General features: G+C 41.3%; 1 protein-coding gene across 1 annotated transcript in view; it reads left to right on the top strand.

The window, feature by feature from the left end:
• The window catches only part of LOC124777998 (histone acetyltransferase KAT6B), a 281,082-nt gene that overhangs the window by 232,674 nt on the left and 30,754 nt on the right, over window positions 1–17,654 (top strand). The window contains exons 9-10 of the mRNA XM_047253571.1: window positions 118–249; window positions 13,712–13,835. Coding sequence (XP_047109527.1) covers window positions 118–249; window positions 13,712–13,835 — 256 coding nt within the window. The remainder of the gene's footprint in view (window positions 1–117; window positions 250–13,711; window positions 13,836–17,654) is intronic.

Raw genomic sequence — 17,654 nt, 5'->3', positions numbered from 1 at the left:
TGGGCTTAGTAACTTTTGTCATTATTTCGTGTATAGGTAAAAATGTTTGTTTATTGTTAATGTTGTAGATTTTGTGATGAAATCTGAAGTGTTAATAAATTTCCTTTTCTTCCACAGGTGGATGGAAATGTGAACAAAATCTACTGTCAAAACCTCTGTCTCTTGGCAAAGCTGTTCCTGGATCACAAAACTCTTTACTATGATGTGGAGCCATTTCTGTTTTATGTGTTAACCAAAAACGACAAAAAGGTAGGAACACCATTTTAGTTATAAAAAGTAATTTAAAAAGTCGCAGAAATAAAACACATGCACATGCACACACAGAGGGAGTAAATGTGTGAATGAGAGAGAGGGAGATTCTTTTATCAATCACAAAGACAATTTTGGAGGCAGCAATCATGGGAAATGCATAGGCCACCAGTTTAAATAAAAGTTATATATAGGCTACCAGGTAACATATTTTGAAGGAAGGCTGTGTATGCCAGAAGCAGCTTATAAGCAGCTGTTAGCGTCCCTCTTAGATAGTGAATGGACATAATTTAGTTGTAATATGGTGGATGCAGAGGAATTATTAGCAAAGTTTAAACTGATTGCAAATCATGCTGTGGAGAAGTATGTGCCAAGTAATTTAATTAAGGACAGAAAGATTCACTGTGATTTAATAACAAAATTCACAAAATGTGCAGAAGCAGAGACTGTTGCACTCAGATGTTGCAAGAGAAAGGGGAAATGTCAACAGACCAAAGTGAGTAGAAATTCACGTGTTTATATATATATATATTAAAAAAAAAAAAACACTGATGCAAGAAAGATAAAACTGCTTCCACTGTCATACTTTCATGAAGGATCTTACCAAGGACCTGAGAAAAGTACATCGTACGTAAATCCACTGCGTAGGTGAAAGGCTTCTATCCATTTACTTATCAACTAGCCTGGTGTGGCAATAGAAGACTCTAAATTGAAAGCTGCAGTCTTAAATTTCATCTTTAAAAAATTTTACGTACTGGAGGATTATACATGGGTACTACTTTTGACTTTCACACAGGCTCCCTTAAGGAGGATATATAAAGAGGCACCTCCCAGCATTGAGAAGCAACTGAAAGAGTTGAAATCAAATGTGTCGCTAAGGTCCAGATGAAATCCCAGTTGTATAGAGAGGCATTAGCCCAATACCAGCTTGCATTTATTGTGAATCTCTCACCCAGCACAAAGTCTCAAGGGATTGGAAAAAGACACAGGTGACTCACAAATTTATAGACCCATATCCTTAACATCAGTATTCTGCGGAATTCTGGAACATACTAAAGTTGAATATAATAAATGCTATTCTGACAGTAAAGCTTCTGTCCACAAATCACCACAGATTTAGAAAGTGTAGCTGTTGCAAAACTCAGTTTGCCATTTTCTTGCCTGTGTGCCACTGTAGGCTGTTAATGAAGGTCAGAGCATACAGAATAGGTATGCAGGGATCTGAACAGCTGAGAGACCTCGTAAGTGATAGAACCCAGTATGTCATCCTGGATGGCGACTGTGGCACCAGGAGTGTTGCAAGATTTTTGTTACCAGTAGCTTTGATCAACATAAGACTGTCAAGGAGGTGCTATGTGAATTGAAATGGGGATCCTAGACGGAAGACTTAAGTTCTTTCCAGGAAACGCTATTCACAAAATTTAGAGAATAGACATTTGCAGCTGACTGCAGAATGATTCTGCTGCTACCAGCATACAAGATAAGAAAAATATGAGTGCATATAGACACTTGTTTTTCCTCGTACGTAGTGTTGTCGACTCTGGATTTCTCTCAAATGCAAAATTATGTTTTATAGATGGACACGAACACATTTTGTCACCGATAACAGTGGCTTCCGTTGCCAGAGACTACAGTCTCTCTGTGTGTGTGTGTGTGTGTGTGTGTGTGTGTGTGTGTGTGTGTGTGTGTGTGTGTGTGTGATAGAGAGAGAGAGAGAGAGAGAGACGGACGAATGCCATATTGGCCAACAGCTAATTTGTGCCAGGTTTTTTTTTTTTCCCCCCTATCTGTGACACAGCATCTTCACTATATGGTGAGTAGCTACTTTCCTTTTCATCATATTGTTACATTCCATCCTCCATTTTCCATTGCTTGACTAAAAAACAATATTGCTATTAACACAATTGTGCTAATGAAATTTGCAACTAAATGTTAACACACACCTTGAAATGCAAAGATGGTTCAGAATTAGGTTGTGCATCTGCACTGAAGGAAGTGTATCCAATGCCTGTCTGGGTGAATCAACTATATGAATGCATGGTGTCTGATCTTACAGACATGTCTGCAAGAACAGACACCATGTGGAATCCGCAGCTGTGTATATTGCGGGGGGGGGGGGGGGGGGGTGATAAGGGATTACTGATGTCAGCTGCATTGGACATTACATGGACAAGTAATGGATTCACCCTCTTCAGTGGGGATGCACAAACAAGTCAGACTTCCTGCGGCAATCTGAGAGTAGTGGGTATGGAGGAAATGGACAGGGACTGTGGATAGGTGCCACTCGTTCAGAATGTGGGTTGGCTGTGAGGCGTGCTAAGATAGTCTGCACAGTTGCGATAGCACTGTATCCTGGATGGCGCAGTGGTTCATGCACCTGCCTACTAAGCAGGAGATCCTAGATTTGAATCATCACTTGTCGCAGCAGAATCTGTGTAATGTCCAATGCAGCTGACATCAGTAATCCATTTCCTTTCCTTTCCTTTCTCCCTCCTCTGCCTTCAGTATACATGTATATGGAACATGTGTTATGTAAAGGGGGCCACACATCTGCACAGGATCATGTGGATGCAATTGCTAACTTATCAGCTCCTAAGAACCTTGGAGAACTTCAGTCTTTCCTGGGCAAGGCAACGTCAGTATTATGAGAAAGTAATTCTCAATGCGACCCAGATTTTCTGTCTGCTTGATTATTGTCAGAAAAAAGGTGTCAAATTCATGTGGTCAGAGGTGTGCAACTTAAAAAGTGCTATAAATCGACCCATTGTTTAGCAGTGTTCCATCTCGGTAAACGGTTAACATTTTCCGCTGACATATCAGTTTGTGGCAGTGGTGCTGTGTTGTCCCACAAATATGTTGATAGCTCAGTACAACCTATTTTATGTGTATTTAAAATATTCAATGGGGCATAAACGAATTATTAGCAAACTGAGAAAGAGGCACTGGCCATAATATATGGCATCAGGAAGTCTCACAAATATCATTGTGGCACGAAGTTTCACCTGATCAGTAGCCACAAGCATCACATTTCTCTATTCTGTACCTATCCAAATCTTTTTGACAAAATGGTTCAGTGAGTACGATGGTGGGTGTTGTGCCTGAGTAAGTAGACCGACAAGATCCATTATCAGCAGTTCTCTAATACAGATGCACTTTCCTGTTTGCAGAGTTTGACAGGCACAAAGGGCTTTGTTCTGCCTCAGAGACCAGTCGGATACACACCCTCAATGAATGCCAGATTACAGAGCATGAAGTGGCGCCAGAAACAGGACATGACTTGCTACTGTGCAAGGTGTTGTCTGCTGTACAGTGGGGTTGGCCGACCGTGTACCTAAGGGCACCAATTTTTCATTACGACACAAGCATAATGTCACTGATGGTGTCATATTGTTGGCTGCAGATGATTCTGGACTCGATCAGCTCCACCATAGTATTTCAACCTTTGGCCCGGACCACCTCTGGCAGAGAGTGCATGTTAATTTTTCTTTGCTATTCCTAGTAGCATTGTGGTTGCTCATTGTTGATGCCCTCTTTAACTTTCCCAATGTGGCAAGGATGGCTACCACCACCACCACCACCACCACAGCTACCCTATTCATCATACTTGCAATAGAGGTGGCCCATTCCACCCTGGTCTCCGACAACAGCCTCCTAGTTTGCATCATGTCAGTGCAGTGGCATTGAGCACCTGATCCCAGCCCCTTCCCACCTTGCATCCAGTTCAGAAGCTGAGCAGATTCCGGAAATAATAATGATGGCTGACTCTGAGTGTCCTCTCCACCTACCAGTCCACCCCCCTGTAGTTGGCCATAGCTCAAACTTCATAGACACACAGACCCCACTCCCTTGACCTGCTGTGCCCAACTTGGCGTGTGCATGCATACTGCCACGTTACCACCTATTACCGTCAGCTCTCAACTCTAGGACCACACTTTTGACTGGAATCACAGGTGGATCCAAGGTATCAGCAGCAAAAGATTGTGGCCAGCCAGGAGCACCTAATAAGACATTGCAATCAGATCTGGCCACAAAAAGAGTTCTCTCTCTCCCTTCCCTTCTGCCGACAACTGTGCAAGATCTATGAAAACGTGCCTGCTATTGCTGCAGCCTCTGCCCTTGGGTTCATAATGGCCAATGAGGGAAGCTGATGTAAGTGGAAGCAGTTCTAACGCCTAGACTACATTTTGGTCCCACCAATACCAAGGAACCCTCATCACACACTTGACAGATGCTAAGGCCTAATTGTTTTTATCATCTCCTACATTTCTAGCATCTGCTGTCCAGCAGGCAGGACCAAGCTGTGCCCCACTGATTGGTCGGCAGTCCCTCTGCCCACACAGATATCAAACTTGGCCGATCACATCAATGATCTTTTGTAGGAACCTTTGGTGTGTTTTCTGGCACCTCCCCTTCCTTGACAAAGTTGGCACAGGGTGGGTCATTCCTGGCTCTACGTACTGATTAAAGGAGAGGTGTTGAGTATCCAGAAGTCATTTGGATTCTCCTCCCAGCTCAAGTATTGATATGGAGAACAGGTTAGAGGTGCTCAGGCAGCATACTTTAGCTGCAACTTGCTCCAGCATGAGGTGTCGCCACAACCATATCACGTGGAGCCATCTACTGACACAAGACTGCCAATGTGTACCATGGCTCGACACCTTCCACTCAAGTCTTGCTAGTTGACTGAAGCATTAAGTATGTTCCATTGATCAGTAGAATTTCACCGTGCCTCTATTACAGTTTAAATTCGAATTACTACCAAAACTGTTAGTATACAATTAAAACAACTTTGCTGTATTCGTTTTTGGGTTAGCCATTCACTTCGTGAACTCCGCCGTCAGTTACCTCAGGAACCTCTTACTCGTTACACCACCTCTCTGCATTACCGCCAGCCATAAACTGTGTTCTGTCTTCACAGAGTTGGAAGAAAACTGTGTACATATCATGATCATAACAGTAGGACCAACCACCTGCCAATAAGTTAGCATTATCTGTAGTGGAAATGCAAAACTGTGATATACAATGGGTCACTGTTCGTCATGATGCTTGGTGCACTATTTTGTCTTTGCTGAAAGCAAATTGTGGATATAAAGGGATTTAACTCATTAGTGAATCAATAGCTGCTGTTTTATTAAAAAAGATTCCTCACCAAATATACTGTCACAATTACTTAAGTCTGTGGAAATATGTATAGCAAAAAGGCAGTGCCTATCAGTTGGTTAACATGTGGGATCCTATTATTTTCACTGTTTGCCCTGGGTGAAGACAACAAAGTACAATGAGTAATGGGAAGCAGCAACCCACATCGTCTTAGTCATTAAGCATTTCCACCATTGTGGTTGCTGCCTGTTGGCAGTGCTGTTAATCGTACGGGCACCATCATAGTGGATCCGCAAAATGCTATTATGAGCTGATTATTTGTGCAATGTGGATAGCCAATGTCAGTCCTCAAGTGTCGATGTTTGGCAGGTGTGACCAGCTGCTCCCCTAATATATCGTCTAGTACTCTTGACATTATTGCAAATTTATTTGTGAACTGTGAAAGACTTGTCTGGAGATAACTGAACCAGTTAGATACTTTCGGAGGGGGGAGTTACAGTTGCTGTACAAAGTCTCATTTCAAATAGAGGACTTTTCCACGGTTACACTAATTTTGTTACCGCTATTAATAGCCAGTAGACATATCTCTAAGTTATGTAATTGTCTTGTTACATTATGAGAGAGGCATTGGCATTGTGGAATTTTACAAAATTCATACTCTTCTCTGACTTCATGATACTGCTATATTGCAGACTTTCTGCACCAAGTCCTCTTAGTGGACAAAACAGTATGTACTTCATACTTCTTTCCCAACTCCAGCCTGGAGTTTTTGTTTCATCCTTCATACAAGATCTCGCAGACTCCTAACCAGCTGTGGTGGACAATGAAGAGCACATAATTGTAGTTGTTCTAAAATATTAATTGGTTCTCGTTGTATAAGACTGTCATCAGACTTCAACATGTCTCGATTTAAGAATGGTGAAAGAATGTTGTTCACTTGGAAGAGACATACAGACACTGGAAGGTTTCAGATATAATGTAAATGGGCATTAAGGGATTTTGAAACCACATTTAAACTGCAAAACATTTCCAGGACCAAGTGTGGACTCCAGCCATAATTTAACACATCTGAAAAGCAAAATAAATCGGAAGAATTTCGGAAAGCTAGGAAAGGAGGGATATGGGAATTGGATAAATTAAAACCAGCACAAGACGACTAAGATGACTGACAAGTGGTGGTGGTGGTGGTGGTGGTGGTGGTGGTGATAACATACGAGGTATTAAATTTAATTGATGGAAGCAGAAAATATAAAAGTTCACCAATAGAAATTGATCAAATGGAACACGATAAACCATCTGATCAAAAATATTTGGACTCCTATTAGTTGATATTAATATGACGTGCACCCACTCTTTGCATTTATGACGACGTGCACTCTGCTGGGGACACTTTCAGTGAATGTCTGTGGAGAAAAGGAGCATATTTTTCCTAGAGAGCTGAAACCGGAGAAAGCAGTGCTGTGGCCTTGGCTGAAGTTAACATTCTGACTTATCCAAAAGGAGATCCACTGGTTCAGATTGAGGGTACAGCCAGGCCAGTCTGTTTAAGGAATGTTAATGTAATGTTGTGTTGTTGTTGTTCACAAACCATTGGCTCACAGATGCTGCTTTATGACAGAGTACATTCTCATTCTGATACAGCTGTCGTCATCCAACTGTGTCTCTACTGTACTCAGTACACAATGCTGTAAAATGTATTCATATCCTTCCACATTTAATGTCTTCTTAAGTGCAATGTGGGGCTACACCCTAACCCCAAAAGACACCCCCATATTGTACCACCACTGCCTCTATACTTCACTGTTGGCACTAATATGACTGCAGGTAATGTTCTCCAGGCATTCGCCAAACCCAAACCATTCCGTTGCATTGGCACAGGGTATCGTGTGATTCATCACTCCAAATCACTCATTTCCTGTCATCCACTGTACAGTGGAATTGGTCTTTACAGTGCCTAAAGTGTCACTTTGCATTGAATACAGAATGTGTGGCTTATGAGAAGCTGCTCGACCATGTGCAGTCATTGTGGGTAGCTGGATTGCAAATAGCACTTTGGAACTCTTGTGATTCCTTCCACTGAGTTCGTACATTTTTTTCTCCACGCAATGCTCAGTGGTTGTTGTAAATCAGTACATGAGGTGGTCTATTTGGTCTTAGTTTAGCTGTGGTTTATCCTTCATGTTTTCACTTCACATTCACATTGCCTACAGCCAACCTGGACTGCTGTAGAAGGATTGAAAGGTCTGTGATGTATTTGGTGCTCAGTTGATGTCCGGTGACTAATCCATATTCAAAATCACTGAGCTCTCCTGACCAACACACTATGTTGTTAGTGTTTCCCTGCTGACAGTAAAATATTCACTACCTTGTTTTAAACTGGCAGGTCTGCATTTCATGACCTCAAGTAGTCAACTCTGCATGTCTTAGCAGTGTCTGGACATAGTAAATAAATGTGAAGTGGGGGTGTGATAAGTCAAACAGAATTTGACTGAGTGCCGGAAGACAGTACTTGAAATAAGGCACCTAGAGTATATGACATTCCTTCAGAATTATTAAGATCTTTAGGAGGCTTAAACATGATAAAACTGTTCCACGTGATATTTTGGGTAAAAGGGGTAAGTAAAATACCCGCAGATGATACAGGAGAACGTAATGACCTTAATACCAAAGAAGGTTGGTGTTCACAAATGTGTTACAAACCATCAGTTTACTTTGTCATGGTTGCAAGATACAATCTGGAATTAAAGATGGACTGGCTTGTGGAAGCTGACTGGGGTGCAGATAAGCTTGGATTCTGAAGAAAGTTAAACGTCTAAAGGAAGTCTGGACCAACAGTTTACATAAGATGATATGTAGAGGAATGGAAAACCACTATTATGGCACTTGTAAATTAGGAAATCATCAACTTTCTACAAATGCAAAAATAGTTTGTTGCCTCCGACCTACAAAAGGTGAAGTAAGAGAAATCCGAGTTTGCATCGATAGATTTAGGTGTTTTTTCTTCCCACATGCTATTTAATAGTGGAGCAGTAGAAATTTTCTGAATACAGTTCTATGAAACCTCTGCTAAGCACGTAAGTGTGTGGGTATACATTACAAAGAGTGAGAGACGGTTTATAAATCTACAGAAAGTGTACTGCAGTTAAGAATCAGAGGACTTGAAAAGGAAGGATAGTTGAGAAGCGTTGTAGCCTCTTCCCAGTGTTACTCAAACTGTACATCGAACAAGCATTAAAGGAAACTAAGAAGAAACTTTGAAATTGAATTAAAATTCAGGAAAGGAAATAAAAACCTTGAGGTTTGCCAATGGCATTGTAATAATGGAATGTAGTGGAACTGAATCAAGTGATGCTGAAGGAAATGTTAGCACACACAAGTATTAGAGAAGTTTTGTTATTTGGGAAACAAAATGACTAACAATAGCTGAGGCAAAGAGGGTGCAAATGCAAATTCACAATAAGGAAGAAAGGTTTTTCTGGGGAAAAAAGAAAGAAAGATTGTTATAAGATATAAATTCAGATGTTAGGAAGTCCTTTTTGAAAGTGTTTGTTGTATTATGTGAAAGTGTAATATGTATATACGTAAACATAAAGGCAATAGCAGGTTGTGTGCCACCCCACCCCTCACCCCCGTGCCCCTGCAGGAAAAAAAGGGGGGGGGGGGAGAGACCAGAAGATTTGATGGGTAGATCAGATGACTAATCAGGATGTACTGAATAGAAATGGGGAGGAAAGTAGTCCATGACATAAATTGACCAAAGAAAGGGATCAGTTGATAGGACACACTCTGAGACATCAAGAAATAGTTAGTTTGAACTGAGGTAAGCATTTGCAGGAGGATGGGGAATTGTCAAGGAAGAGGAAGACTTGACTAAATAAGGTTCAAATAGATGATGGTTGTAGTAGTCATGCAGAAATGATTAGACATGGGTGGGATAGACTGACACGGAGAGCTGCATCAAACTAGTCTTCTGACGCTAAGTAACAGATGACAACAATAACAGATAATATTTTCACACAAGTGTTAGTTAAACAAACTCAGACCTCCCAATGGACTGTCAGGCTTTAGCACACATTTACACATGTCTGATGCATTTGTTGTGTGTAAAAGTGCAGATTGCTAAGAGAAAAGAGTCTGGCTAATTAATGACAATGCAACTGACATGAGTGCTGAAAAAAATATTACTAGGGTTGGTGTCTACAATAAGCTAAGTGCCAGCACTAATTTTGACATATAATAAATTAAGTTTGCATCCAGATGTGAAAACAATAAAAAATAAAATTGATAGCAAGAAATTCTTAAATCATTAAAGATATTATTGGTCCTCCATAACGAAAACTTGCTACTACGGAACAGCCAGAATGAATAATGCTCTTGGAGAACTTACACAGTACTGCAATATATTGATGAAAATTGTCAAAGAAATCCAAATATATGTACATTTGCGTTGCTTATTTTGGAAAGAGAGGGGGGAGAGTAGATGTAGAAGATAACATTATTTCCATTAAATAGAATGAGAGCATTATAAAAGTGAGAATATTGATGAAGTAATTTGGAAGAAAAACAAAGTGGACTGGAAAAGTTTAAATGGTAAATGATTAGTTGAACTAACATTTCAGTGAAATGAAATCAACTTAACCTTCAGAAGGAGATTCAAAACTTTGATATCTAAATAAATCATGAAATTCTAAATCTTGGTGATCATTAAATTCTAAGTCTTGGTGATCAAGTAAAAATAGTTTTGGCAGAGACTTTGAATTTTAAGGTTTATTAAATTTTTTACCCATCCTCTTCGAAATAGGTAAAATGATGGAAGATAACCCCTTTGCTCCAGAACTATAATAACCTCATTAGACGTTGATAGTTTTTCCATTGTGACAGTAAAAAGTTATTGTCATGTACAAGGTGTACAACTTTGTTTCTGCTGTTTTTTCCCCAACATTTGAGGTTTTAATGAAACAAATTGGCTACACATGTATCATTCAAAGTATTTTCATTGCTGGCCACTACTTTCTCCCATCTTTCGGTCAGTGTATGAATCGATCCAATTTGTGACTTCTTCATGAGATCGGAAGTGTTGGTCGGCCAGGCCATGCGCCTTTTATCTAAACAGGTGATAGTCAGAGGGAGAAATGTCTGGAGAATATGGCGGATGGTATAGAACTTCCCATTTTAACGTTTCCAAGTACGTTTTGACCTCTTGCAACATGGGGTCGAGCGTTGCCGTGCTGCAAAATCACTTTATCATGCCTCTCGCTGTATTGCGGCAATTTTGTCTTTTAATGATATGCTCAAATGCATTAATTGCGTTTGATAACGAGCACCTGTGATTGTTTCACTTGGTTTTAATACCTCATAGTACACGACGCCGAGCTGGCCCCACCAAATACAGAGCATGATCTTGGAGCCGTGAATATTCGGTTTGGCCATTGACGTGGAAGCACAGCTGGGATATCCCCATGATTTTTTGTGTTTAGGGTTATTGTAATGAATCCATTTTTCGTCCCCGGTCACAATGCGATGCAGAAATCCCTTCTGTTTTTGCCTCTGAAGCAGCTGTTCACAAATGCCGTTCAATGTCTCTTGGTTTCAGCTCACGTGGGACCCCAAGTTCCTTCATTCTGAATCATGCCCATAGTCTTGAGACGTTTTGAAATGGCTTGCTGTATCACTCCCACTAATCATGCCAATTCTTCTTGAGTTTGACACGAGTCTTCACTCAGCAATGTCTCCAATTCTTTGAAAACATTCTCTCTTCCACCACTACGCTGGTCTATGACATTAAAGTCACCGTTCTTGAAGCATTGAAACCACTCACGACACGTTCTTTCACTAGTAGCACCCTTACCATACGTACTTGAGAACATTCGATGAGACTCAGCCATTGTTTTCTTCATATTGAAACAAAACAGTAAAACCTCCTGCAAATGACTAGAACTAGGCTCGTAAACTCACATTTTCAATCAAGAACAACTTTATGATGCAGACACAAATCGACTAATGTTTGAATGAGGTTATGTTGACCGAGGTAAAAGCTAATTGCCTGATGTCTGCGATCTGTCTCTTTCGACTGCTACTTAACATTGTCGCCACCTATCAGCGAAAGGCAGAAGCAAAGTTGTACACCTTGTAGTTTTTAGTATGTTCCTCTTGTCATAGTTAAGTGGCAAATTAAAATACGCAATTGCTTTTTGCTTGTCTGAAGATGTCTATAACTACTGGTCCCACCTTCCGTCCTCCCTCTCTTCATATTATTTCCCGTAACTTTTGAGAAGACAATATGCTGTAGTCATGCACTTGTTAAACAATGTCTTAGAATTCAAAAAGATCCCATCTAGTCAGAGTTATTTCGTCAATTACTGAGTACATAATAAAATTTGTGAACCATCACTGCTCAGGCAAACATCCCCCATGGTCTTCACCCTCAGTCTCCGTAATCCCCCCCTAGATAATAGCTTACTCTCACATGTTTCATTTGCAGTGATTGTATGTCCACACCTGGTCTAATTTTTTTGTCCGTCATGCTGCAGGAATGGCCAAGAACTCTGTATGGATGCGAAGCTCCGTCACACTAGTGCACACTTCCCCACAAACCTGCCACATGTCCGAGCAGAAAAGGGGAAAGGGGGGAAAATTGTAACATTGTGCAGTTTTCAGTATTATTTAATTATATACAATATTGCAGATTTTTGTCCTTATTGCCACGAAATGGTGACATATCTACTTTCATAATCCAAAAAATCCTTTTGTGTGTGTGTGTTGATTGATGCAGTGTGTTACATTTGCAACCTCCTTATGAAGAAACAGAAACTCTTTGCACGGAAAACAACGTAGAACTCCTGGATAGTTTTAACATAAAAGAATTTGTCTTTTAAATGTGAATTACTTTACAGAAAGATCAGTTCCATCTTTGCATACAAAGGAGCATGCTCAACTGAAATGGCAAAAAATTCTCAAAAACAGATCATAAAAACATTGACAGTGTCTACGAAACGTTTAGAGAACTATTCTTATAATTCTTTTTGCACAACTTCGTGTTCACAAACCACAATGGAATTTCTCTGGCTGACAATTTACCATGTCACCGAGCCTCATGCAATTGCTTTGAAGAACATCCTGAAGTATTAGAATGAATGATTTGGCCACCCAAATTGCCAGACTTGAATCCTGTCGATTTACGGGATATAATTGAGAGGTCAGTTTGTGCACAAGACCCAGCACCGACAACACTTGCAGTTAAGGACGACTATAGAGGCAGCATGGCTCAGTATTTCTGCAGGGGACCCCATGCCACGTTGAGTTGCTGCACTATGCCAGCCAAAAGGTGGTCTGACACAATATTAGTCAATATCCCATGACTTCTGTCACCTCTGTGTATGAGGCACAGGAGTGCCTCTGAAATGTTTGAAATCACAATAAGAAAAATGTTAGACTGAAGCATGTTAGACTGAAGCTTGATTTCCTACAAAAAATGCTGTGTTGCGTGGCACCAGCAGCAGTAATGTAGATTAAAAAAAAATTAAGTTCCACATTTCTCAGTACCACAGCAGAATAACAGTGACAACTGGATTATTTATCTTGACTTTAGATGATGATGTTTCAGCAAATTGAAGTGAGCTGCCACTTAAGACGAGGGTGGTGACAAATAAAAAATAAATAAATAAATAAATGCAACTCCTTCTGTGAGGCAGAAATGAACGTTTGTAGCAGGCAGCAGTCAGTAAAAAATGTGGATGTGGCAAGGGGATCATAAACTGCAGACTCCTGTCACAGTCATTCAAAAATTAGTGATACTGATTCTGAAGGCGTTTTCTTTATTGAAAATGATAATTTGAATTAATTTTAGTAAGAAAGCAAAAATAAATATATGATCAGTTAAATATATGTTTCAGTGCTATTAATGTAACTGAATTACATTTGCATAATCCATGAATCCTTCAACCGAAGCTTGACAATCTGCAGGAATTATCTTAGGTATGGCTGTCTTTGAAATGTGAAAATAAGATGCAAGGCTTCTTTGGCAAGCGGGGGGGAGGGGGGGTTGTTTGACCTACCTTCATATTTGCAATTTGATCATCATCATCTTTTCAAGGTTGACTACTGTGTGTTATGAAAATATGTCTTTGCAGTTTATGCACCAAACAGGGGTACGCATAGTGTGTGGTTTCTATTTATATAAATTTGTACTAATCCAAGACTATTATTTTCAGGTGGTACATATTAATTTATTGACGATACCATTCTTATCTCCACCCCCCACCCCCCCCAATATTCCTCTCACAGTTCCCATGTTCACATTAGTATAAGGTATGTAAATTTGTAACAGAATTAAAGTGTTTGATGTAAGTTACATTGATTTCAGGGATGCCACCTTGTAGGTTACTTCTCAAAGGAAAAGCATTGTCAGCAGAAGTACAATGTATCGTGCATAATGACAATGCCACAGTACCAAAGGCAAGGCTATGGAAGATTCCTCATCCATTTTAGTAAGTGAATGTGTTTCATTTCTTTGGCAACTGTTTGGCATTATAATAAGGCATAAAGGTTGTTCATTGGTAGTATTATATTCTGTACCAATTGGTCTGAAAGTGTTAAACCTATTCAGTGGAGAGGTTTGGGTACAAAGCATGAAAATTTACACAGACATTTTATTCCAAGAATGATAAAACATATTTGAGAAAAAGTAGCTGACTTTGTACTTTGATGACACATTTTATTATTCTTAATATAATCCAAATAGGAATGGTATTGTTCTAAAACTGTTATTAGAGCTCAGTATTAAATCACAATCGTTACTTTGGGAGATGATAGTTTTAAAAAGATCGATTCCTCTAACCTTTATGTCTCCACATATCATGTTTATCATGTGTTGAACTGAAACTTGAACCGCTGAATCACTTGTTTAGCTTTGATGTATCACTATTCCTCATGGGTCGCCTCTATCTTTGGGTAGCTGATACTTTCGCTTCTTTTTGTTTCTGCATTACAGTTCATATTGTGATGATGCAACAGGTATAATTTTACAACAAAACTGAATTACAACAAATCACAAATAATTTTTGGTAGACTGGCCACTTATAAGAATATTGGGCCTAGGAAATCTGTCATTTATGTCAGTTATTTTAAGTGTTAACTGCCACATATCAAATGTGTATCATGTGAATAAAATTGCTGTATCTTCACGAATAATTCGTACTAAGGAGTAGGCTTCAATACTTATTTTTTAAATTTACTTTAGCTCTTCAATGGAGTTCAAATTTTAAATTGATAGTGATTGATTGGTTTGTTGGTTTATTTGGGGAAGGGGACCAACATCAGTCCCATTGAGTTAAGGAAAGATGGGGAAGGAAGTCAGCTGTGCCTGAAGTGATTTAGGGAAATGACGGAAAACCTAAATCCGGGTGGCCAGGCGTGGGTTTGAACTATCATCCTCCGGAATGTGATACCAGTGTGCTAACCGTGCGCCACCTTGCTCGGCTTAATAATAGTTAAAGTATTATTGTCCTTCCAGAAAAAAAAGTGCGGGGTGATTAATTGAGCAATTTCTTCCTCTTGAGCTTCCAAATTTCTTGCTCACTCAGCCTCCGTGACATATTTGCAGAAGAATTACAGCAACCTGCAGAATCTAAAGATTACACACATGAAAATATGTCAGTGCAATCATACTGGCTCAGCTGTTTGTGACAGCAGCTGTTACATTTGCCAACATGTCTTTCGGAATAATTTTAGAAATTGACAACAGAAGGCAGCACCTGTCAGGGGTAAGGTAGTGTTGTTCTCATATGCACATAAAGTGTAATGAATGAATGTTATGAGAAATACCGTATATACTCGAATAATCCGTGCATGTTTTTTCTCGAATTTAAGGACGAAAAACTGAGGTACGCAGATTATTCGAAACATTGTTGGTACTGCTCCCCTTCCAACAATACATCCCATTTTACTATTGCATTGTTGTGGCCTCAGTCTGTGATGCATCAGTAGCACGTTAGGAGTGAAGTATTAACGTCTTCAAACTTGTTAATTATGGCTACAAGTTCTTGTTATCGCTTGTACACTGCTAAAGAAAAAGTGAAAATCATTGAAGAAGCCGAGAATATTGGAAACCTTGCAGCAGGAAGAAATTACGACCTGAGTGAGAGTTGTATTCGAACTGGCAAAAAAATAAACCGCAGCTTCGAGAAACTAATAGTAATCGCCTGGCATTTCGCGGACCAAAAGCGAAGCATCCGGACCTCGAGAAAAGCCTCTGCGATTATGTAGATGAGAAGCAACAACACGGATACGCGGTGATGAGTGAAGTGTGCCAACTTAGAGCATTGTCTTTAGCCAAAGAACTAAGCATTACCAGTTTCAAAGCTAGCCGGGGCTGGCTATCACGATTTTTCAACCGAAATTATTTAGGATTTCGGAGGAAAACTACTATCGCTCAGCGGCTTCCAGGCAATTACGAGGAAAAAATAGTGAATTTTCATCGTTATGTGATAAATCTGCGCTGTAAACAGTCCTATATATTATCGCAAATTGGTAATGTGGACCAAATGCCAGTAGTCCATTTTGAGATGCCGCTCGACAATACAGTGAACAGGAAAGGAGAATCCAGCATCATGATACGAACTGGCGGCAGTGAGAAACAAAGATGTACAGTGATGTGTGTAACTGGCAATGGACAAAAGCTACCACCTTACATGACATTTAAAAGGAAAACTATTCCGAAAATATCAGTAAAAGGCGTACCGTATTAGTGAGAGCGAATCCGAAAGGATGGATGGACAATGAACTTAATTGACTGGGTGACACATTTTGGCAACGTCATGTTGGTGCGTTACTGAATTTGCACAACATGTTGGTCCTGGACAGCTTCCGCGTACATACAACTAAGGAAGTCCCCCCTGCGGGTCCGGGGGTTAGAATAGGCCCGAGGTATTCCTGCCTGTCGTACGAGGCGACTAAAAGGAGTTTCAACCGTTTCGGCCTTCCATGTGATGGTCCCCCTTGGGGTTTGACCTCCGTTTTTCAAAATTCTACAGAAGTACGAGCCTTTTGGGGAAGGACACCTTACATGGTGTACCACTGTCCTAAGTGCACTAAGACTTTGGCACTCAGCATTGCACTGGCGTTGTAACCATACCCACTATTCCTCAAATTGGGCCTCAACGCGTGATGGGTTGTCCAAGTTACGCCCATAGTGCATCTCCATCTGCACCAGCGATCATGATGGACTTTCCATGGCACCAGAAATCCAGCACGGTAGCCAGCCCGTTGTGGTGGGGTCGTCATGTACCCTCTAGGTTGTAGCCCCCTGACAACACAGGGATCGTACTGCCGATACCTGAGTTGCACCCTCCCCACGTCGGCCAAGGAGTAGATGCCCGTCTCCTTGGGGCATCAGGACTCCCGGCAATGGTCATCCTGCCAGGTGGCCCTTGCTGCGGCTGGGTGGCGCCCGTGGGGAGAGCCCCTGATCGGAGTGGGTGGTATCGGGGCGGACGTTTCGCAGATGAAACGTCAACATGTATCAGGTCGCTCTGCGGCCGAGTCTTTCAAAAGAAAAGGTACCGTTTCTAGTTCTGGTTCTCCTGCCCTTTCCCCCTTGGCCACTCCATGGGAGGAGGGACAGGCCCGCCGGCTTGGGGCGAAGTACTTCCCCCGCTATTTGGTCTGTTCTCGAACCGATGGGGGGACATTCGCCACCTCCAAGCCCATGTTCTTTGTTCAGCACATTGAGGACGTCTTCGGGGAAATCGAGGCTCTCAGCAAGATGCGATCAGGGTCCGTACTTATCAAGACCACCTCCGCCACACAGTCGGCGGCGCTCCAGGCGTCCGACCGCCTAGGGGACATCCCAGTATCCATTGTCCCACATCTGGCACTAAATAGGACGCAGGGGGTTATTTTTCATCGTGACCTCCTGCTACAATCTGATGAGGAGCTCAGGCCAACCTGGAGCGCCGAGGCGTGCATTTCGTCCGGCGAGTCCAGCGCGGCCCCAAAGACCTTCGCATCGATACCGGGGCCTTTATCCTCGCCTTCGAGGGGGACGTTCTCCCAGAGAAGATAAAGGTGATGTGCTACCGGTGTGACGTGCGACTATACGTCCCCGCCTCCTATGCGCTGTTTTAGGTGTTTGCGCTTTGGGCACATGTCATCACGGTGTGAGGCTGAGCCCCTTTGTGGCGATTGTGGACGTCCTCTTCGTGAGGGACATACATGCACCCCACCACCTTGGTGCGTTAATTGTCCCTGGCGTCCACTCACCTAGATCCTCAGACTGCCCCGCATATCAGAAGGAGAAGAAGATACAA

This window comes from Schistocerca piceifrons, chromosome 2, assembly GCF_021461385.2.
Source record: "Schistocerca piceifrons isolate TAMUIC-IGC-003096 chromosome 2, iqSchPice1.1, whole genome shotgun sequence".
NCBI classification, from domain to species: Eukaryota; Metazoa; Arthropoda; class Insecta; order Orthoptera; family Acrididae; genus Schistocerca; species Schistocerca piceifrons.
This window is presented reverse-complemented; position numbering and strand designations above follow the sequence as displayed.